Source organism: Sebastes fasciatus, chromosome 3, assembly GCF_043250625.1.
Source record: "Sebastes fasciatus isolate fSebFas1 chromosome 3, fSebFas1.pri, whole genome shotgun sequence".
Lineage (NCBI taxonomy): Eukaryota > Metazoa > Chordata > Actinopteri > Perciformes > Sebastidae > Sebastes > Sebastes fasciatus.
The window spans coordinates 41,670,097-41,692,882 of NC_133797.1; the positions used below are offsets into that span (position 1 = coordinate 41,670,097).

A 22,786-nucleotide genomic window follows, 5' to 3' on the forward strand; every position below is an offset into this window, starting at 1 on the left:
CGGTTGTTTTTCTGCACGGCGGCGAAATCAACAAGAGAGTCGGATTAAAACATCTGTACATTTGTTTATTTACAGCATTAAAAAATGGAAACGTTTCAAATCCAAAGTGAAACTAAACGCTGTAATTTCATAACTGACCTGAGTTCAGACATTTATCAACAAACTCAAAAATCAGTATGAAAAAATAAAAATAAAAAAGTTTTCATTTTAAAAAAACTGTACAAATTCTCAGCAAAAACGAGAATTAAAAAAAATAATAAAATAATTGGAAACAATAGATAAAAGGTCAGAGTGAGATCAGGAGGGGAGTCCTGCAGCGAGGATGCTTCCCAGCAGCGTTCGATCCTTCAGAGCGTTTTCAACGTCCTTCTCTTCGATCTTTAGAAACACCTTCAGGAAGAAACAAACGTCTCAGATTACATTATTATCATTATTATTATTATATTATTATAATTACTTCCTGATTTACAGGTAAAATGTTCACTGTGTCGCTGGAAATGTTGAGAAGAGCGATATCACATCTTTAACTGATTTAATTATTACGATTAGGGGTGTGCATTCCGAGCAAAAATACGTCAGGGATAATGTACAGCGAGCCGTCGGAGTTTATTTCACAACAATGACCTGCTAGCTGTTCATTATCCCGATTATTACACGGCTACTAACTGAAGAAATCAATACTTTGACACAAAAATGGTCCTCCAGAGTCCGACATCAGAGCTGCGCCCATAGCAACGGTCTGTTATACGTAGGTCTGTTATACGTAGCAACGGTCTGTTATTGTTGTGAAAGAGACAGAGTGATGCCCCGACACAAAGACGAGGGGTCTCTCATCGCCCTGGAGATAGATATCTCAAGCGTCTTGAGATATCTTCTGTTGTGATTTGACGCTATACAAAAATAAATTGAATTGAATAGAGAGATAGAGAGATATATACATATATATGTGTGTGTGTGTGTGTGTGTGTGTGTGTGTGTGTGTGTGTGTGTGTGTGAGAGGTGTACCTTAGTGAGTCGAGCCTCTTTGGCTTTCTTCAGAGAGAAGATTCCTCGACTCTCCAGCAGGCTGCAGAGAGACAAACACTCTCCCTGAGCGACGGCAGAAACCTGCCGCCGGGCGCACAGACGGCTGTAAACCTCATGGAGCTGAAGCAGGAAACACACAGTTCACTCTGTTAAACACGATGACGACGACGTGCACGTTTAGAAACAGCAGTGATCATTCACAGTCCGGCTGAGCTTCAGAGACTCCTGCTGGAGAAAGCTCTGAGATCACGGAGAGACATTGACTGACAGAATGAGCAGGTTTTTATCGTTAGCTTTACTGCTAACTAACAACTTCTATTCCAACTCCTTTATACAAACTGGAAGAGAAGATAGAGGTGCACGAGTTATTATTTTGTTTTAATAAATACAAATTCTGTTGTGTTTGAAGATCTTTTAAAAAGTTGCTGGTGTACGATTTATTATTTTAATAATAAATAAAAATTCTGTTAATTTGGAAGTTTTTTTTCCAAGATAAATAAATAAAATAGATAAAGATTGTTATTTTTGAAGATATTTAACCAAGTTACTGATGTATGATTTATTATTTTAATAATAAATAAAAAATACAATTTGTATAAATAGAATTAAAAAAAAATATTTGTTACATTTTGTTTTAAAAAGTTAGGAAAGTTATGTTTAAGTCAATCCTGATGATGTTGTTAATATAACAGAATGATCCCAGTCATAGTTTCTGCTAGCTGTACATTATCCCTTACATATTACCTATATATCTATATTGTGTGTTCTTTAAGTATCAGGATGAATTGTAAAATCTAGAGGGGAGGTTTCACTATATCTATATCTATATCTATATATAAATAAACAAACACTTTGCTTTCCTTTGTGCTAATAAACTAAACACAGAAACATAAACCAGTTGATGACTCACCTTTCCGAGGACGATCTCTTTGCTCTTTCCGTTGCGTGTGAGCAGCAGCAGGCAGCAGACCAGCAGCTTCTGCTGCAGCGGGAAACTCTCTCCGTCGCCGCCGCACTGAGACGCCATGCGGTCACCGTAAACCTCCGACAGCACTCGAGCCACCTGAGGAAGGCTGACCCGCGACACTGCACCGACCCGAAGACAAGAAGCATTCGAGTTAGTGTTCATGTTTCTCAGACTCGCAGCTCGTTATGACCAGCGAACGGAGGACGCTCACCTTTAGTTTCAGCTTCTGGATCCGACGCCTTCTTCCTCTCATCGGACTCCACGACCTCCACGGCTCTCCTGGAAATAAACACAAAGAGAAAATCAGTCTGACGTCCAACTAACTCAACTCTGCTGCGGTTTGAGATGAACTCACGAAGAACGAAGGAAAAAAAATAAAAAATTCACCCAAAATGTTCCTAAATTAAAGTTTTATCAAGATGCTCCACGTTAATCCGGATAAATCACAACAACATGATGTCAATTTAAACTTTCAGTTCATCTGAATTATCTACATTTAATCTAAAATTAGAGCTGAAACGATTAATCGATTAGTTATCAACTGTTAAATTAATCACCAACTATTTTGAGTTGTGGACAAAACGAGACATTTGAGGACATCATCTTGAGCTTTGGATCAAACATCTAATAACAGACGATAATCAACAGATTAATCGACAATGAAGATATAAACTGTTAGTTGCAGCCCTATCTAGAACATCTGCTTGAGCTCTAATAAACTACACGAGAAACAACTCGGAGGTTGAACTTGATTTTGGTACCTGCAGATGTCCAGAGCTTTCCTGGCGTCTCCCGACACCGCCGACACTTTTCTGGCACAAAACTGAACCGCCGAGGCGTCCAGGATCCCTTCAGCCGACGCCTGAGACGATCAAAACAATAATTAATACTTAAAGACTATCACACTTATTGTTTCACTTGATTCCAGATGTTTGATGTCGGGCTGTGTTTACCTGACAGAGCCGGTCCTGGACGATGGCGGCGAGCTCCTGCCGGCTGTAGGGAGGGAAGTGTAACAGCAGGGGGCGACAGTGAGGGCGAGCCTGCAGCCGGGGCAGGATGCGGTCGGTCAGATCCAGAGCGTTGGCGATACCTAAAAATAACCACAAAACATCGTCGTCAAATAAATACATTTTATTTAATTTATTTATACAAATTTAATTTTTATTTATTATTAAAATAATTCATACACCAGTAACTTAGTAAAACATCTTCAAAATTAACAGAATTTTTATTTATTATTAAAATAATAAATCATAAATCCGTAACTTGGTAAAAAATCTTCAAAATTAACAGAATTTGTAATCATTAAAATAATAAACCACTAACTTGGTAAAAAAAGAAATCGTCTCTGGATTTTATGCCGTTTTGTTGTCTACTATTATTATTATTATTATTCTTCAGACCATGATCGCTACCGACACATTCAGATTTATTATAACGTGGATGTGAACTAGATATGTGTGTTTATTATTTATATACATTTTATTCAACATGTATTATTGTTTTTACATGTTTTTATGTTTTTTTTATTTTCTAATAATGTCTCTTTATTACTTTGAAATCACTTTATATATTGTTATTGGGGGGGGTGAAGTTCTTACCGACGAGACAGAGGCGAGACTCGGGCAGGTACGGCCACTCAAAGATGGTGTAGAGGACGTCCTGAGCTTTACTGTCCAGCTGGTCCATCTCATCCAGAACCAGCAGCCTGATGAGCAAACACAAACACAGTCTCATTTAGTGCTGGAACTTTCTTGGAAAAAAGTAATTCAGCATGAAAAAGAGTTCTTCCGATACCAGAATCTGTAATGCGTCTGATACTGTCCTTAAATATCGGCGAGTCTGCCGCTCTACGCACCGATCCCATACCGGAATTTATACCAGAACCCAGAAAAAAAATCAACTTGTTGAACCAGAAATCTGTTCTTCTTCTTCTGAAGTCTGAACCAGCGGTTATTAATTATTATTATTATTCAAAAGTACAAATTTAAAGTTGTACAAAAGTAAATGATTTTAGCCAGAATTGATTCTTCATTTGAAAGAAAAAGTTTTAAGAAGCACATAGAGCTGCGTATTAACATATTCCAGAAGCTGAATACTCCATCAGTAACCGCCTGCTGCACACGTCAGACTCTCCGGTTCCTCGGTAACCCCAAGAACCTCGTCGTTACTCACACAGCGGGCCCCGGCGCCGACAGGAACCTCTGCAGTCCGTTCTGCCCGCCGGGCGCTCTCAGCCTGTCGGCCAGCAGACGGAAGATGGCGTGGGAGCTCCGCAGACTCATACAGTTCACCAACACCGTCTGTACCGCCAACAGCTCCGCCTGACGGACCAGAAGAGAGAACAGTTACACAACAACAATAAATAATCATCACTTCTTTTTACAGAGAAATAACAAGACCAGAACTTTCTCTTCACAAAGAGCGAAGAACACGAGACGTGTAACCGACAGGACTCTTCACTCTGGATCCGTCAGTTATTCATATTAAACATCTGGTCTATTAAATCAATAAACACGCTGACGTCTTCAAATGTCCTGATTTCTCCTCTCTGTTTATGGAGGACAGAACATGCCAAAATCCAAAATTAATGAATAAATAAATGACATGATAAATGAATAAATATGTATAGAGATAAATAAGTACGGGGGAATAAATTCAGCGGTGAAATGCAAAAGGGAATATCTAGCAGAAATAAATAAAATGCATAAATATATTTAAAAATAACTATAAAATAAATAAATTTAAAAAGTAATACAAATAAATACATAAATAAATAAAAGGGAAAATTAAGGAAAATAAAGGGTGAATAATAATAATAATAATAATAATAATAATAATAAAAGGGTGAAATGCAAAGGGAACATCATGCATAAATAAATAAATGCATAAATACAAAAATAAATACGTACATTTAAAAATAAATATAAAATGAATAAATAATAAATAAATTTAATTCATTTTATACAGTGAGGTCAATGAAATGTCTCCTATGGGGACTAACATCATCACACATGAATCCAGTTGGGCTCATTGGATCCACCAGAGTCTCAGCTTTACAGTGAGACCCAGTTGATGGACTTCAGACTGTTTAGGGACCCCAGGATGCAGAAATATTCAGATACACCATTTTAGAATAGGAGACAATAACACATTTAAACTGCATGTGATTATCATAAAGTGGGCATGTCTGTAAAGGGGAGACTCGTGGGTACCCATAGAACCCATTTACATTCACTGATCTGGAGGTCAGAGGTCAAGGGATCGACAACATTTAACCCAACTCTGGAGCGTTATTTAACCTCCTTCCTGACATGGTAGCATGACCTGGTTGGTACCGATGGATTCATCAGGTTCTCTAGTTTCAGATGATATCTGTATCTTATGGATGTGAACCTACTAGAGCGTAGGAAAGACAGTAAAGTCAGTCGTCTCGGGGGGGTTACGTTACCTTCATCTCCTGCAGCACACAGTTGAGGCAGGCCGTCTTGCCGGTGCCCGGAGCTCCGGAGATGTAGAGGCTGCCGGGGAGGCGCCGCAGGGCCTTCTCCTCCAGGAAGGATCGAATGGACGCCCGCTCTGCCTCCCGGGACAGGAGCCGCTCGGGGACGGCGGTGTGGAGCGCCTGCTTCACGCTCAGAAACCTCGACTCTGGAGGAGAAACACGGAGATGGTCAGACGGTGAACGATTCTGATCTGAGATCGTTGTGGCGGAGTTAGAGAATAAGACCAATAACAGCCAGAGGTACGGAGGACGAAACCTGCCAACATCTAAAATATAGAAATGTATAAAGAAAAGAACACAGAAATAAATAGAGGGTGAAATGCAAAGGGAATATCGTGCATAAATAAATAAATTAAAATGCATAAATAAATTTAAAAATAAATATTAAATAAATTTAAAATAGATTAATTAATTAATAAAAATAAATACATAAATTTAAAAAAAAGGAAAATTAAACAGAAATAAATTGATGTCACATTTTATAAATTAATAAAAGAGTTAAAATAATTACGGTTACAAGGGTTACAATTATTTCTAAAAATATTTTTGTCCTCCATACAGAGGCTTTAATTATCCCGTTTTTGACTTCATATATTATTTGGACTATACAACATTTTTTCACTACTTGTTGAGTTTGTCCCAGCTGTTATTTCTATTTATGTATAAGTACGTTTAGAGAGACTCATAAAACCGGAGCCAGATTTCTTGTATGTATTTACTTAATAAATCTGATTCTGATGATTCAACGTCAGAAAATGTTAATCCCAGTTGCCCAGAAGCCGAGGGGACGTCTTCAGGTGTCTTCAGGTGTCTTATTCAGTTTAGAACCACATAAAGCAGCTAATCCTCACATTGCACTCATTTTCTAACGATTGATTAATGAAGTCGGTTTCAGCTCTACATTTAAGCTTCTGTGGACACAAAAATAAAAATGAGGGAAACAGACATTTGAATTAATATTTTAACTGATTTTTATCACTAAAATAGAAAAGAAAACACAAGTCTGCAGTTTGGAAACCGTTTAGTCACATGAAATCAAAAATAAATCAAGATATTTATTAAAAAGGAGCAAATGTTCCAGTATGAATCAGAGCTTTGGACATTTTTTAAAGGCAGAAATGCCAAAAAGATTCTCTGGTTTGAACTCAAGTGAATATTTACTGGTTTTCTTAATTCCCTGCGATATCAAACTGAATATATATTTGGGTTTTGTGCAACAAAACGAGACGTTTGAACGAGTCGATTCAGACTCTGGGAACCGGACATCAAACTGTTATTCAGTTAATTAATGAAGAAAACAGCAGCTGGATTCATCAAGAACTAAAATAATAACGAGCACAACACTTTCCCAACACATTAAAGCTTCTTACTTTCTGCAAAGAGCCGAGCGACCGGCGGCTTCCTCTCTGAGTTTTGGCAGGCCGGGCTTCCAGCGGGTGTTTCCTGTCGCCTCGGAGACGATGCGGCGGCGGGGGAGAGCGGCTGCCGTGGCGACGAGGACGGGACCAGCCGTCGGCGAGCCGAGACGGGCGAGTTCTCGTCGAAGCAGAGCTTTCTGGGCGAAGCCGGCGTGGGCTTGCTCTGCTTCGGCGGCGAACCCAGCAGGGTGGCGCCGAGGTTACATCCGTTGTCGTCACCTGGAGGGAATAAAATACACAAATGTTTAATTTTCTAGGTGAAATTCACGTCTTTGACCATCAATTAATAAAATAAACTCTTTCAAAACCAGACTGAGAACGTCGCTCAAATCTAGTTTCATATTTCTGTCTTCACTCTCGCCGTGTTCTGGCGTCTATTGTTCTGTTACTCTTCCTGATGTTTTAGATTGTTGCCGTGGTAACGTTTCAGTGTCGGTATCCAGATATTTAGGCAGGGTATCGCATCGAAGTTAGAACTTTGGTATCGTGTCTAGGGATGTTACCAGAACCGATACTTCGGTACCAAGTCGATGCCCAAAATTGTAATAAAGTGACGGTACTCTTTTTTTTAACAGTACCGAAGGTACTGTACGATGCCTCTAACGGTCGTTGGTAGGGGTGTAACGGTGAGGGAAAATGTTCCCACCGGTTAATAAACTTATGACAACACCGGTGTTACCGATTACACCGGACATGTTACAAGAAAAGAAGACGGTCAACATGTGCAGAGCGCTGACTCTGATCTCTACCGTCGGGTGGCGGTGTGTCTGGCCTCTCCGGTAGAGCTTTTGCTGCGGGGCTCCGCTGCGGGGGTCTACCTGGCGCCGCTGCTCCGTGCAAACCGGCAGTGACAGCTCCATCCACCTCGCGGCGATTACCTCATTAACGTTCTGGTTCCCTTATGGCATTGAGATTGAACGTGAAATATTACCAAATAGGTGCGTTTGCTTTTCACTTCGACAACAAATCCTCTGCTCCTGCTACTCTGAGCTGACGGACCGGATGCATTCACGGTCAGTATGTAGCGTCCGTCGTCTGACTATCGATTGATAACATGCCTCTGATACGCCAAAATGAGCAAATGGGTCAATTCCTTTTATTTATTACTTAAAGACTACATGCCTCTTTTTTTTTTTGTAATGTTCAAATGTTTTAATAAAAGAGTGCGTGTTGAATTACAGTTCAGGGGATTCATTGTTGTTGTTTTTTGTTTTTTTGTACCGTGGTATCGAATTGGTATCGAGAATCGTGGAAATTCACTGGTATTGGTATCGACTACTAGATTTCTGGTATCGTGACAACACTACCGACAACGTGTTGTAACCTTCATACAGACGTTTGATTCATCGTGTCGTCTTTCTGTCCCGCGAGGAGCCGCCGCTCACCTGTACGTTTTCGGGGGCTGAGTGGAAGTCGTGTCTGGAGACTCGGGGATGACGGCTGGACTGCAGGGCGTCTGGGTGAGAGGGGAGATGGGGGGGCGACTGGCCGTCTGGGGGACAGCGGGGTGAGCCGGACAGCGGGACGCCTCGGGGACAGCGGTCCGATCCGGGTCACGGCCGGGGAGAGGTGCCGTCGGGGTCCGGGCTCGGTCGGCGACGGAGCCGGAGACTTTTCCAGCTGCGGCGTCTTGGAGCGCGAGGAAACTCTGCAGGATTTGCGGCGAGGGAACGGCAGCGTGGGCTGAGCCTGACCGTGAGAGAGTGTGCCGGGCATCTTGTGTTCAGTCTGAAACAGAAGAGAGATGATCCATCAGTACATAAAGGGAACATCTGGAGGAACGACCTGGAGACTAACCCAGATGTGTGCTCATGTTTACCAGGTATCTCAGCAGATATTTCCTGACTTGAATTTAGAATTTTGTTATATAACTAAGTACCTCAATATTCTACTGTAGTCCTTGTCTTCTCACAACACTTCAGTATAGAAATACTCTTACAATTTAAAATCTCTCCCTCTTCCTCCACATCCAGACATTTCATGTCTTTTATTCTACATTAACAAACTGAGGCTGTTTTACATGTAAATGAAAGATTAAAGATTACATTTTCAGTGAATTGAATGAAGCTACAAAATAAAATCAGTATAACTTATATATTAAACAAAGTATAATTATAAAAGGGTCAATCAGTACTATGAATGTGTTTTCAGTTTATAATAATATCATTATAATATAGTTATATTGACATTAAATCATTAGAACAGAGAGCTCAGTGTGTGATGTTATATGATGTTAGATGATATGTGATGTTATATGATGTTAGATGATGTGAGATGATGTTAGATGATATGTGATGTTATATGATGTTATATGATGTTAGATGACTCCAGACAGACAGCAGAGCTCTAAACAGCCTTTACATCAACAAAAACACAGATAATGACATTAATATGACTGTAGTTGGATTTAAAACATATTGTATTATCATGAGAACTGTTCTTAAGGAGAATACATGACGTGTAAATGAAGTTATTAGTGTTAATTTAGTCGTTAAACTAGAGAACAGATTCTGAGTAGAAGCAGAGGAATTCTCTTCCGGTTCCAGTTAACACGAATAATTCACGTTTTATCGCTTAAATTAAAGAGTTAATGACGGATTTACCTCTTTATAAAGTTGTGAGAAGTCTTCCCAGCGGACAGCAGAGTGTTGTCTCTCGTCCTGGAGTCCTATGAGTGTCTCTGAGTGTCTCTATCTGTCCGTCTTCTGTCGCACACTGACATCAAACTAGCGCCCAAATCACATCAAGCGCCTCCCAGATCAGCCGCTGCGCTCTGATTGGCCCGCTGCTGGTCACGGGACCAGATCCTCCGCTGCTCATTGGCTCAGCGTTACAGGATGTTACGTCAGTGTTACGTGACGCCAGGCAGGATATGTGGCGGGAGATTCAATAGAACGCTGTTTGGCGGAATATAATTTTCGCGGGAACTTCAGTGTTGTTTTGTTACATCAGACTTTTAGCGCCAGAATCCAGTTAGAATATCTGTTTCTACTAAATAACTCACTCTCTGTGTTACTGATGATCTCTTTATTTAAAGGTAACATTAAATAAACGCACTGACACATTTACACCATCAGTCATTTACTTAAAGTACTAATACCACTCTGTGGAAGTAGGTTAAAGTCCTGCACTCTAAAGATAAAGTACTCCTTGTGTCTGTGTTTTACTATAATATCTGATGTTTCTGCATTAATATGCTGGAGATGATTAAGGTTGTGCTAATCTTAACTCCTTTATATAACTTTATTTTAGTTTAATCTTCAGCGATGCATCATATTCTATAAGATAAATCACGTTTGTAGCATCAAAAGTCAACTTTTCATGGTGTCTTCATCCTTCTGTTAGTGCTACTTCTGTTAGACCAGGGACAACAGTGTGGAAATGTAATTATTTTTTATTTATACAACATTGAGATATATGAAAGACATACAGTATGAAAATGAAAAAATAAATACAACTACAAAATACATTAAAATGGCATTAGAGTATGTATTTAACTTATTGTAAAAGCGCATTAAAAAGAGCTACCAAAATTGACTGAAAAACATCTGAAACAAAGCTTTTTTTACTTTCTTAAAAATCCTTTTTTGCAGTGTATAAACATTATACACTAAAAGGTTATAACTTCAGTGGTTTAATTTTCCACGGTAAACCATAAAATAACACAGCGTATTTTTCCTCATACAACTTACATTAAATTGCAAATCAGACTTCATAATAGTGCACTTTTAACACCGTTACACAGACCATCTAATCTGCTTAACCACTCGAGGGGTTGATATTAATGGTCCCAACATTCAAGTATTTAGGAATCATTATTGATTAGAACTTCAAATCACACATTGAAAACCTGGTTTCCAAACTGAAAATTAAATCGGATTCTTTTTTTAGAAACAAATCCTGTTTCTCCCTCCAGACGAGCAAACTTTTGATTTCAGCAACTTTCTGACCTTTATTGGATGATGTGCTCCGTATGAAGGAACCTGACCAGTGCCTAAAACAGCTGGATGCTGGTCACCATTGTGCTTTATGTTTTATTACTGGCTGTGGACATCTGGTTCACCTCTGTACCCTGTATGCTGCTAAAGGATCATCTCTGGATGTCCGCAGACTTTCACATTGGTCGGCTCTTATATATAAATCGCTCCTTGGTCTGGTTCCTTCCTATCTGTGTACGTACATGTGCACAAACTACAATCAATATGACCTGAGCTCTCATAATGTTCTACAGATGTTGGTCCCAGAGGTTAGAACAATCTCAATGAGTTTTTACCTGGTTAAATAAAGGATATATATATATATATATATATATATATATATATAGAGGCTTGCAGGTAACCCATTCCACGTAACTGCTGCTGAATAAACGAGTCCTTCCCCATACAGCTTTTGAATTATGGCACAAAACCGGTGGCGCTCCCTCTAGAGAGATAACTGTGGACATCACGAACCACCCAGACGGTCTTATTCTATATATATTATTCTCTATAGTGAGCGCTCTACGCACCGTAAACAATTGATTTCTTTGGCTCAATTCAGTGAAAGCTATCGCTGTATTAAAGCTACAGAAGGCAACAAGTGTTTGGCATCATTGGGCAAAAATTCCCATAATACCCTTTCAGCATGTTGTAATTCAAGTGTTCTGAGATAAAACTCGACATCTGCTCCTCCTCATGGCTCTGTCTTCAGACTTTAAGAAATATATGCTCTGTGGCTCAGAGGTAGAGCGGGTCGTCCAGCGAATGGAAGGGCGCTGTTCGATAGCACCCGAGGTATTTGGTGGGCAGGCCTTTTTAAAAAATCAAATCTATTTTTCTTAATACTTATAAATGTGCTGGAAGAGAACCGAATTCACACAGCTGAGCATCTCTCCGTCATCTGTTCTTGCACGCCGTTTTCTCCGCGGCCATCCTGGTTATTATCGTCGGCTGATGAGGTCATCAGATGGTTCATTACAGAGCCGTTTGTTGTATTTGCTTCTTCGTCTCTCCGTCCTCTGGGCCTCTGACAACATTTCTCTAAGAGGACACAGAAAGCAGCTTTTAGCAAAGTTGATGTTGACTGGTTAGGTAGAGTACACATACATACACAACCAGTCAAACGTTTGGATCAGTTGTTATAATCATGTTTTTACAGCTAGCTAGTTTAGTCCTCAACGGGTCACCAGATGAAGGGGGTCTGATGGGGAGATGGTTTTAAACTGAGAAATGGCTCTAATATAAGATGATATAGTTAAATTACACCAATGAATAAAATGCTGTAGAGCAGAAGTTTGTAACTTACTGATCACTCCGAGTTTCACCAGGAGAAGAAGAAGAAGAAGAAGAAGAAGAGCACCACCAATAACAACAACCCTGGAAAGGACAGTTTTCCAGACAGCCCCAGTTGGACCTGCAGGAATATCAGACAGAGGTGAGGTGAGAAGAAGGACAGGCTTAAAGGTGATGCAGGGTTTTTTCAACTTAATGTGATTATTAATTCTGATAATTCATCTATAATGTACAGCTGGTGATTAAAACAAACACATTTACACACAACTCCCACAGTCAGAGGATCTTGTATTCAGGATAAAGTGAATCAAAGACATTTACCACGATCTCCTGACTCGGTCACGTCTTCCACTGGAGGTCTAGTTGTGATGGAATCAAATCTCTTTGACTCTTTCGGTTGGTCAGTGGGTTCTGCTGGAAAAAAACATCTCAGTACTCTTAAAACACAATAATCAGACAAAGCAGGCTATGTGCTTAACTCTGCCTGTGTCCAGAGAGGTTAAATGTTAAAATACACACACATCTTAAAAACAAAGAGATTAATGTGAAAATATTAGGGCTGTCAATTACAATATCTAATCGCATGATTGTCCGTAGTTAATCATGATTAATTACACATTTTTTTTATTTGTTCTAAATGAACCTTAAAGGGAGATTAGTCCAGTATTTAATCCTCTTATCAACATGGGAGTGGAGATGCTGCTTTATGTAAATGTATGTATATATTTATTATTGTAAATCAATTAACACAAATCAATGACAGATATTGATCCAGAAACCCTCACAGGTACTGCATTTAACATAAAACAATATGCTCCAATCATAACATGGCAAACTGCAGCCCAACAGGCAACAACAGCTGTCAGTGTGTCAGTGTGCTGACTTGACTATGACTTGCCCCAAACTGCATGTGATTATCATAAAGTGGGCATGTGAGTATGACCTGGTTGGTACCGATGGATTCATCAGGTTCTCTAGTTTCAGACCAGTATCTTCACTCTAGCTTTAAAACTGAGCCGCTATGACCTAAAAATCACAAGTTGTGTTAAAGAAATTAGTGGCGTTAAAACCAGTTTGTGTTAACACGTTATTATCACGTTAACTTTGACGGCCCTAGAGGAAACACATTTAAAAATTCAGCAGCAGCTCCACCAGACAGTCGATCAACATTAAACATCTTCTGCAGCCACATATAGATATCTATTTTTACAATCTATAATGAGCATCTTTAGGTGCAAGAAAATCTAGATATAAAGATCGGACTCAGTAATTATTCAGTATTAAAGACTCAAAGTCAGGGTCAGGGTCAAAACGTTTTTAGTATGTGAATTAAAGTGAATTTATGTGAATTAAAGTGAATTAAAGTGAATTTATGTGAATTAAAGTGAATTAAAGTGAATTAAAGTGAATTTATGTGAATTAAAGTGAATTAAAGTGAATTAAAGTGAATTTATGTGAATTAAAGTGAATTAAAGTGAATTAAAGTGTATTAAAGTGAATTAAAGTGAATTAAAGTGTATTAAAGTGAATTAAAGTGAATTAAAGTGAGCATGCTTACCAACGTTGAGGTAAATGTTAGATTCGGTGTTCAGCTTAGGGATGTAGAATTCGTAACGTCCACTGTCAGACACATTTACTGAAGAGATCCTCACTGTGATGATTCCTCCGGCCAGGTCTTTATGGTCCAGAGTTGTCCTGTTTCTGTATCCAGACATCTGGGGATCAGGATGGTCCCGTCCATGTCGATAGGAGAGGACGACATTGTCCTGGTCTTTGAGGTCAGGTCTCCTCACATCCACTGTACGAGCAGTCAAGTCTAGCGAGAGTTTCAGATGACATTGTAGAATGACTCTAGCTCCTTCTGTCGCCTGGATCGTCTCATTCGGGCAGATGAGACGCTGTTCTCCTGGAGAAACAAACACAGCTTGAACACTCATGACAGGACGGACATCTCTTCAAACATTTAAACACTCACAGTTCATGTTTTCATTTCTCAACTCAGTGGTGCAACAATTCCTATAATGTGACTGTGCTGCTTCATCTGGTTTCATCTGGTTTCACAGTCCTGTGCTATAATAAACGGATCAACTGGGACGGTTTGAGATGTCCAACAAGCTTGATGCACTCTGAATTCATTTACAACTTCTCAAAGATAACAGGATCTTTTTTTAAAGGCATTTTTTTTTTCGTGTTATTCTCCCTTTCCTCCCTCTGTATTTTTAGAAACAGACTATACTATTTTCAAAGACTTTCTATAGTTATAGCTATATATATATATATATATATATATATATATACGTATAGAGCACTATACTATAGCTATAGTATAGCTATATCTATATAGATATATACACTATATATATATAGATATATAGCTATATATATATATATACACTATATATATGTATATATATAGTGTATATATCTATATAGATATAGCTATACTATAGCTATAGTATAGTGCTCTATACGTATATATATATATATATATATATATATACGTATAGAGCACTATACTATAGCTATAGTATAGCTATATCTATATAGATATATACACTATATATATATAGATATATAGCTATATATATATATATACACTATATATATGTATATATATAGTGTATATATATATATATAGATATAGCTATAGTATAGCTATAGTATAGTGCTCTATACGTATATATATATATATATATATATATATACGTATAGAGCACTATACTATAGCTATACTATAGCTATATCTATATAGATATATACACTATATATATATAGATATATAGCTATATCTATATATATACACTATATATATGTATATATATAGTGTATATATATAGATATATAGCTATTTCAACTCACAGTGGTTGATTCTGATAATTCATCTATAGTTATATATTCTATAGTTATATAGTTTATAGTTATATAGTCTATAGTTATATAGTTATGGTTGTTTATCGGGGAGAAAGAGTCTTTTATCGGTTCTTAGTAGAATAATCAATAATCAATAATCACCAGCAGGCAGCTTCCGGGTTGTCGCGGGCTGCCTGCTGGTTCTTTATATGACGTCATGATGCATGTTCTCTTTTCATCTAGTTACAGTTTGAATCGTGGGGGAGAATAAAAGGCTCAAACAGACGGAAACACACAGAGCTGATCGTTTAGTTTAGTTTAGTTGGTGTAGAGTTGATGACACGGAGCCGGTTAACGAGCCCACGCGGCTGACTGACCGGTAACTCACCGGGAGTCTGACGGTTATTCACTACAAGTCAGGAGAGTTCAATAAAGAGTTCGATAAAGAGTTCAATAAAGAGATCAACAGAGTTCAATAAAGAGATCAATAGAGTTCAATAAAGAGATCAATAGAGAGTTCAATAAAGAGATCGATAGAGTTCAATAAAGAGATCAACAGAGTTCAATAAAGAGATCAACAGAGTTCAATAAAGAGATCAATAGAGAGTTCAATAAAGAGATCGATAGAGTTCAATAAAGAGATCAATAGAGAGTTCAATAAAGAGATCGATAGAGTTCAATAAAGAGATCAACAGAGTTCAATAAAGAGATCAATAGAGAGTTCAATAAAGAGATCGATAGAGTTCAATAAAGAGATCAATAGAGAGTTCAATAAAGAGATCGATAGAGTTCAATAAAGAGATCAATAGAGAGTTCAATAAAGAGATCAACAGAGTTCAATAAAGAGATCAATAGAGAGTTCAATAAAGAGATCAATAGAGAGTTCAATAAAGAGATCGATAGAGTTCAATAAAGAGATCAACAGAGTTCAATAAAGAGATCAACAGAGTTCAATAAAGAGATCAATAGAGAGTTCAATAAAGAGATCGATAGAGTTCAATAAAGAGATCAATAGAGAGTTCAATAAAGAGATCGATAGAGTTCAATAAAGAGATCAACAGAGTTCAATAAAGAGATCAATAGAGAGTTCAATAAAGAGATCGATAGAGTTCAATAAAGAGATCAATAGAGAGTTCAATAAAGAGATCGATAGAGTTCAATAAAGAGATCAATAGAGAGTTCAATAAAGAGATCAACAGAGTTCAATAAAGAGATCAATAGAGAGTTCAATAAAGAGATCAATAGAGAGTTCAATAAAGAGATCAACAGAGTTCAATAAAGAGATCAATAGAGAGTTCAATAAAGAGATCGATAGAGTTCAATAAAGAGATCAATAGAGAGTTCAATAAAGAGATCGATAGAGTTCAATAAAGAGATCAATAGAGAGTTCAATAAAGAGATCAACAGAGTTCAATAAAGAGATCAATAGAGAGTTCAATAAAGAGATCAATAGAGAGTTCAATAAAGAGATCAACAGAGTTCAATAAAGAGATCAATAGAGAGTTCAATAAAGAGATCAACAGAGTTCAATAAAGAGATCAATAGAGAGTTCAATAAAGAGATCAACAGAGTTCAATAAAGAGATCAATAGAGAGTTCAATAAAGAGATCGACAGAGTTCAATAAAGAGATCAATAGAGTTCAATAGAGAGTTCAATAAAGAGATCAATAGAGTTCAATAGAGAGTTCAATAAAGAGATCGATAGAGTTCAATAAAGAGATCAATAGAGTTCGATAAAGCTTCCATCTCAATTATTTACAATATCAATGTTATAAACATAATAAACGACTTACCTGCGGACTGAACAGCGTCAGTCAACTGACCGGTAACTGACCACAGAACTGTTAATACAGCGAGGGAAGCAGCCATCACAACAGACTGTAACCGGTATTCTAACAGCCTATGGAGTCAGTGACAGTCCGCCGGTCGGCTGTCGTCAGTGGACTGGTTGGACAGACAGAGGAGGAGGAGGAGGAGCTGCGGAGGAATAGTCTCTGAGGAAGGTTCCTGAAGGTTCCTGAAGGTTCCTGAAGGACTCGTATCGTAAATTCGTGAGCCTGGTTTGATAGAGGAGATGGAGGAGGAGCCCAGCTGGTGTTGAGGCAGCATGGCCCATACCGGCCAGTTGAGGGGGATTTTTTTTTTTTCTTTTTTTCTTTTCTTCCTTTTCCTCATAACAAAATAAAATAAAATGAAATATGGATAAAACAAAATGGAGAGAAAAATAAATTAAAGAAATAAAGAAATAAAGAAATAAAGAAATAAAGAAATAAAGAAATAAAGAAAACTTAAAAAAAATTAAAAAAAAGCCAACATAATTTAGCAAGATTAATATCATGTGACTGTGTACAGTGTGTGTGTGTGTGTGGTGGCTGGCTGTCAGTCAGGGTGCAAATCAAATTAAGGCAAGATTAACAAGAATAAGATAAAATAAAGTCAAATAAATATAAATATGTAGATAGATAGAAGTAAAAGAATGATGGCTAAAAGGATGGTGTTTAATAGCGTGATGGATAAAAAGAGGATGTTTTAAAAGAGAATGATGGATAAAAAAGGATGATGTGGTTGTATGTGGTGTGTGGACTGTACTGTTTTATATTATAAAGGAAGCTAAGTCACGCGTCATCAACGCGTCATCAACAAGTCATCAACGCGTCATCAACAAGTCATAGCTTTGGGTACAACACATGCGCAGTAAAATCTGGTTGCAACATTTTATTGGAGTAATCTTGATAGTGATAATGACTTATTATATATATATATATATATAATTATATATATATACGTATATATATGTATATATATATTATATTTATTTATATTAATCTTGTTAGTGATATCGTCTTATTATATATATATATATATATTAATCTTGTTAGTGATATTTACTTATTATTATTATTATATATATATATATATATATACATATATATATATATATATAACAGAGGGTGCAAGCAAAACCCCGTAGCGCAATTAAAGTGAGGACCGGCGCATACCGGCTGAGGTGGGATCCCGGCCCAGCAGGGTCGGGCGCACCACCGTAAAGTGGTATCGGTGCCGTAAAGTGGTATCGGTGCCGTAAAGTGGTATCGGTGCCGTTGTATCGGAGCCTTTTTGTGAGTACCAGTACATGATCACAGTATCGGACCCAATACCCGATACTGGTATCGGTATCGGTGCATCCCTACACATAACAGCATCGACTCTAAACATTACACACTAAAAGGTTATAACTTAAATGGCTCAATTTTCCAAATAGCGCAGCGTACTTTTCTCACACAACTTACGCTCAGCGATAAGAAACAACACTGTGAGGGACGGACCACGGATGTATTAAGACAGCGGAAACCGCAAAGTGCACAAAAGGTAATTTTACAATGGAAACTCATTGAGATAAAATTCACAAATACTCAATCAATCAATCAATCAACATTTATTTGTATTTCCCTTTGCAATAACAAAAAGGTACCCAGTGCTTTGCATTAACATCAGGAAATAACAGGAATAAAAACATAACATATCATAAGAAGGTACATAAAAAGCATAAGGAAAATGCAAAGCCCCGTTGTGCCCGCGGAGAGTTAAAATCTGGGACAAATAAAGCGGGGCGAGGCCGTTAGTGGCTTTAAAGGTCCCATATTGTATAAAGTAAGATTAAAAGAAGATTAAAAGAAACCTGCTTTCATATAATAAAGCAGGTTTAAGTGTTATATAAACACTGTTAAACTATCAAAACATTCAATATACGGTGGAATACACAGCCCGTATTCAGAAATAGTGCGTTTGAAATAAGCCGTTAGGATTTCTGTATATTTGTGATGTCACAAATATACAATATTTAGATCATTACACAGTTTTAAACGCAAACATTCTAAATGTGTCCCCGTTTATTTCCTGTTGCAGTGTATGTAAATAACATCAGCTGACAGGAAGTAAACATGGACCCAAACTGTTGCCTGGCAACGCAGTTCTGTTGCAATTACATTGAAATGCACTAAAACGGAGCGTTTCAAACAGAGGGTGAATACAGGTATAATCAGACAGACAGGATGAGGAAAATAAAGGGTTTTTGAGCATCAAGAGCTTAAAATGGATTCTAAAGCAAACTGAAACCAAACATAATGCATTCAGTTTTACCTTCATTTAAATAAAGGAAATGTTGTGACAGCCACTGCTTTATGTCACTAATACAGTTCAACAGACAGTTCAGTGCATCACTTCCATTAGGCTTCATAGGTAAATAGATTTGAAGATCATCTGCATAACAATGAAAAGACAAATTGTGCTTGGCTATAACTGACCCTAGAGGCAGCATATATAATGAGAAGAGGATAGGTCCTAGAATAGAACCCTATGGCATCCCACAAGAGAGAAAAGTATGTGATGAGGAGAAGTCACCAATCATCACAGAAAAGCTCCTGTTGGCCAAAGTAAGAGCTAAACCACTTAAGTGCGGTGCCGCGGATGCCTACATGTTGATTTAGGCGAGAGATGAGGACTGCATGGTCCACCGTATCAAAAGCAGCTGTGAGGTCCAACGGCACCAGCACAGCAGGGTTCAGCATCAACAGTTAAGGCGATGTCATCGTGCACTTTTAATAGTGCTGACTCAGTGCTATGTCGTGATCTGAACCCAGATTGGAATTTTTCAAGAACAGAGTTATTTTCTAAGAAGGACTGTAACTGTAAGAAAACAACCTTTTCCAAAACCTTAGAAAGAAACGGCAGATGGGAGACGGGTCTAAAATTGGACAACACTGAACGGTAGAGGTGAGGTGTTTTTAAGGAGGGGTCTAACCACAGCGTGTGTTTGAAGGCAGCTCGTTCAACCCGTCTGCAGCGTTGCCTCAGGGCACGGGTGGTGTCATTTAACCAGGGGTCTGCTTTAGATCTGGTGGATTTGTACCGAAAAGGGGCATCAGAGTCCAGAATCACAGAGCATGTGGAGTGGAAACAGAATTAAATAAAAAATAAAATTCTCAAATATAAATTGCAAATAAGACTTCATAACAAAGTGCACTTTTAACACCGTTACAGAGACAAATGGCCAAAGGTCTCAACAGCTCAACGGTTTGATATGATGGTCCCAAAATTCAAGTATTTAGTAATCATTATTGATCAGAACTTCAAAACACACGATGAAAACCTGGTTTCCAAATTGAAACTTAAAGGTCCCATATTGTAAAAAGTGAGATTTTCATGTCTTTTACATTAAAAAGCAGGTTTAAGTGCTATATAAATACTGTTAAACTATCAAAACGCTCAATATACGGAGAAACACACACAGCCCGTATTCAGAAACTGTGTGTTTGAAACAAGCCGTTAGGATTTCTGTCCATTTGTGATGTCACAAATATACACTATTTAGACCCTTACACAGTTTTAAACATAAACATTCTAAATGTGTCCAAGTTTATATATGTATGTATATATACACAGTATGTATATATGTATATATATAAACATATATATATATATATATATATATATATATATATTATTCTCTATAGTGAGCGCTCTACGCACCGTAAACATTGATTTCTTTGGCTCAATTCAGTGAAAGCTATTGCTGTATTAAAGCTACAGAAGGCAACAAGTGTTTGGCATCATTGTGCAAAAATTCCCATAATACCCTTTCAGCATGTTGTAATTCAAGTGTTCTGAGATAAAACTCGACATCTGCTCCTCCTCATGGCTCTGTCTTCAGACTTTAAGAAATATATGCTCTGTGGCTCAGAGGTAGAGCGGGTCGTCCAGCGAATGGAAGGGCGCTGTTCGATAGCACCCGAGGTATTTGGTGGGCAGGCCTTTTTAAAAAATCAAATCTATTTTTCTTAATACTTATAAATGTGCTGGAAGAGAACCGAATTCACACAGCTGAGCATCTCTCCGTCATCTGTTCTTGCACGCCGTTTTCTCCGCGGCCATCCTGGTTATTATCGTCGGCTGATGAGGTCATCAGATGGTTCATTACAGAGCCGTTTGTTGTATTTGCTTCTTCGTCTCTCCGTCCTCTGGGCCTCTGACAACATTTCTCTAAGAGGACACAGAAAGCAGCTTTTAGCAAAGTTGATGTTGACTGGTTAGGTAGAGTACACATACATACACAACCAGTCAAACGTTTGGATCAGTTGTTATAATCATGTTTTTACAGCTAGCTAGTTTAGTCCTCAACGGGTCACCAGATGAAGGGGGTCTGATGGGGAGATAGTTTTAAACTGAGAAATGGCTCTAATATAAGATGATATAGTTAAATTACACCAATGAATAAAATGCTGTAGAGCAGAAGTTTGTAACTTACTGATCACTCCGAGTTTCACCAGGAGAAGAAGAAGAAGAAGAAGAAGAAGAGCACCACCAATAACAACAACCCTGGAAAGGACAGTTTTCCAGACAGCCCCAGTTGGACCTGCAGGAATATCAGACAGAGGTGAGGTGAGAAGAAGGACAGGCTTAAAGGTGATGCAGGGTTTTTTCAACTTAATGTGATTATTAATTCTGATAATTCATCTATAATGTACAGCTGGTGATTAAAACAAACACATTTACACACAACTCCCACAGTCAGAGGATCTTGTATTCAGGATAAAGTGAATCAAAGACATTTACCACGATCTCCTGACTCGGTCACGTCTTCCACTGGAGGTCTAGTTGTGATGGAATCAAATCTCTTTGACTCTTTCGGTTGGTCAGTGGGTTCTGCTGGAAAAAAACATCTCAATACTCTTAAAACACAATAATCAGACAAAGCAGGCTATGTGCTTAACTCTGCCTGTGTCCAGAGAGGTTAAATGTTAAAATACACACACATCTTAAAAACAAAGAGATTAATGTGAAAATATTAGGGCTGTCAATTACAATATCTAATCGCATGATTGTCCGTAGTTAATCATGATTAATTACACATTTTTTTTATTTGTTCTAAATGAACCTTAAAGGGAGATTAGTCCAGTATTTAATCCTCTTATCAACATGGGAGTGGAGATGCTGCTTTATGTAAATGTATGTATATATTTATTATTGTAAATCAATTAACACAAATCAATGACAGATATTGATCCAGAAACCCTCACAGGTACTGCATTTAACATAAAACAATATGCTCCAATCATAACATGGCAAACTGCAGCCCAACAGGCAACAACAGCTGTCAGTGTGTCAGTGTGCTGACTTGACTATGACTTGCCCCAAACTGCATGAGATTATCATAAAGTGGGCATGTGAGTATGACCTGGTTGGTACCGATGGATTCATCAGGTTCTCTAGTTTCAGACCAGTATCTTCACTCTAGCTTTAAAACTGAGCCGCTATGACCTAAAAATCACAAGTTGTGTTAAAGAAATTAGTGGCGTTAAAACCAGTTTGTGTTAACACGTTATTATCACGTTAACTTTGACGGCCCTAGAGGAAACACATTTAAAAATTCAGCAGCAGCTCCACCAGACAGTCGATCAACATTAAACATCTTCTGCAGCCACATATAGATATCTATTTTTACAATCTATAATGAGCATCTTTAGGTGCAAGAAAATCTAGATATAAAGATCGGACTCAGTAATTATTCAGTATTAAAGACTCAAAGTCAGGGTCAGGGTCAAAACGTTTTTAGTATGTGAATTAAAGTGAATTTATGTGAATTAAAGTGAATTAAAGTGAATTTATGTGAATTAAAGTGAATTAAAGTGAATTAAAGTGAATTTATGTGAATTAAAGTGAATTAAAGTGAATTAAAGTGAATTAAAGT

The 22,786-nt window shown here is 37.9% G+C and overlaps 4 protein-coding genes across 7 annotated transcripts in view; 1 reads left to right on the forward strand and 3 right to left on the reverse strand.

Moving 5' to 3' along the window:
* The window catches only part of ccsapa (centriole, cilia and spindle-associated protein a), a 157,368-nt gene that overhangs the window by 17,510 nt on the left and 117,072 nt on the right, over nt 1-22,786 (forward strand). The gene's annotated exons all lie outside the window — the stretch shown is intronic.
* On the reverse strand, nt 45-9,680 carry cdc6 (cell division cycle 6 homolog (S. cerevisiae)). Its single transcript, XM_074631259.1, has 12 exons — nt 9,523-9,680; nt 8,305-8,647; nt 6,872-7,138; nt 5,448-5,647; nt 4,172-4,320; nt 3,598-3,704; nt 2,947-3,086; nt 2,755-2,855; nt 2,205-2,272; nt 1,937-2,112; nt 1,006-1,146; nt 45-390 (listed from the first exon to the last, which is right to left on the reverse strand). The coding sequence occupies exons 2-12, from the start codon at nt 8,633-8,635 to the stop codon at nt 298-300; spliced, it is 1,773 nt and encodes a 590-aa protein (XP_074487360.1). The 5' UTR covers nt 8,636-8,647; nt 9,523-9,680; the 3' UTR covers nt 45-297.
* LOC141765230 (uncharacterized) lies at nt 10,296-17,203 on the reverse strand. 2 transcript variants are annotated; one of them, XM_074631308.1, is made up of 5 exons: nt 16,833-17,203; nt 13,748-14,095; nt 12,511-12,603; nt 12,203-12,310; nt 10,296-11,937 (listed from the first exon to the last, which is right to left on the reverse strand). In XM_074631308.1, the coding sequence occupies exons 1-5, from the start codon at nt 16,906-16,908 to the stop codon at nt 11,771-11,773; spliced, it is 792 nt and encodes a 263-aa protein (XP_074487409.1). In that variant the 5' UTR covers nt 16,909-17,203; the 3' UTR covers nt 10,296-11,770. The 2 variants fall into 2 exon arrangements, with proteins under 2 accessions (XP_074487409.1, XP_074487410.1); XM_074631309.1 differs by having other exon boundaries at nt 12,511-12,600; nt 16,833-17,197.
* The window catches only part of LOC141765232 (butyrophilin subfamily 2 member A1-like), a 4,919-nt gene continuing 589 nt past the window's right edge, over nt 18,457-22,786 (reverse strand). Inside the window, exons 2-4 of one of the 2 annotated variants that reach the window (XM_074631311.1) lie at nt 21,652-21,744; nt 21,344-21,451; nt 18,457-21,078 (exon numbers count right to left, since the gene is read on the reverse strand). In XM_074631311.1, the coding sequence (XP_074487412.1) occupies nt 20,912-21,078; nt 21,344-21,451; nt 21,652-21,744 (368 nt within the window). In that variant the 3' untranslated portion in view covers nt 18,457-20,911. The remainder of the gene's footprint in view (nt 21,079-21,343; nt 21,452-21,651; nt 21,745-22,786) is intronic. The other variant, XM_074631312.1, reaches the window with a different exon arrangement.

Coding starts and splice junctions, on each gene's coding strand:
- LOC141765230 (XM_074631308.1), bottom strand. CDS start 16,908: ATGGCTGCTTCCCTCGCTGTATTAACAGTTCTGTGGTCAGTTACCGGT. Junction 12,604..13,747: donor TAACATTTACCTCAACGTTG/GTAAGCATGCTC, acceptor GTTTTTTTCCAG/CAGAACCCACTGACCAACCG. Junction 11,938..12,202: donor GGTGAAACTCGGAGTGATCA/GTAAGTTACAAA, acceptor GTGTCCTCTTAG/AGAAATGTTGTCAGAGGCCC.
- cdc6 (XM_074631259.1), bottom strand. CDS start 8,635: ATGCCCGGCACACTCTCTCACGGTCAGGCTCAGCCCACGCTGCCGTTC. Junction 3,087..3,597: donor GTCTCGCCTCTGTCTCGTCG/GTAAGAACTTCA, acceptor GGTTATTTTTAG/GTATCGCCAACGCTCTGGAT. Junction 2,856..2,946: donor TCCAGGACCGGCTCTGTCAG/GTAAACACAGCC, acceptor TGATCGTCTCAG/GCGTCGGCTGAAGGGATCCT.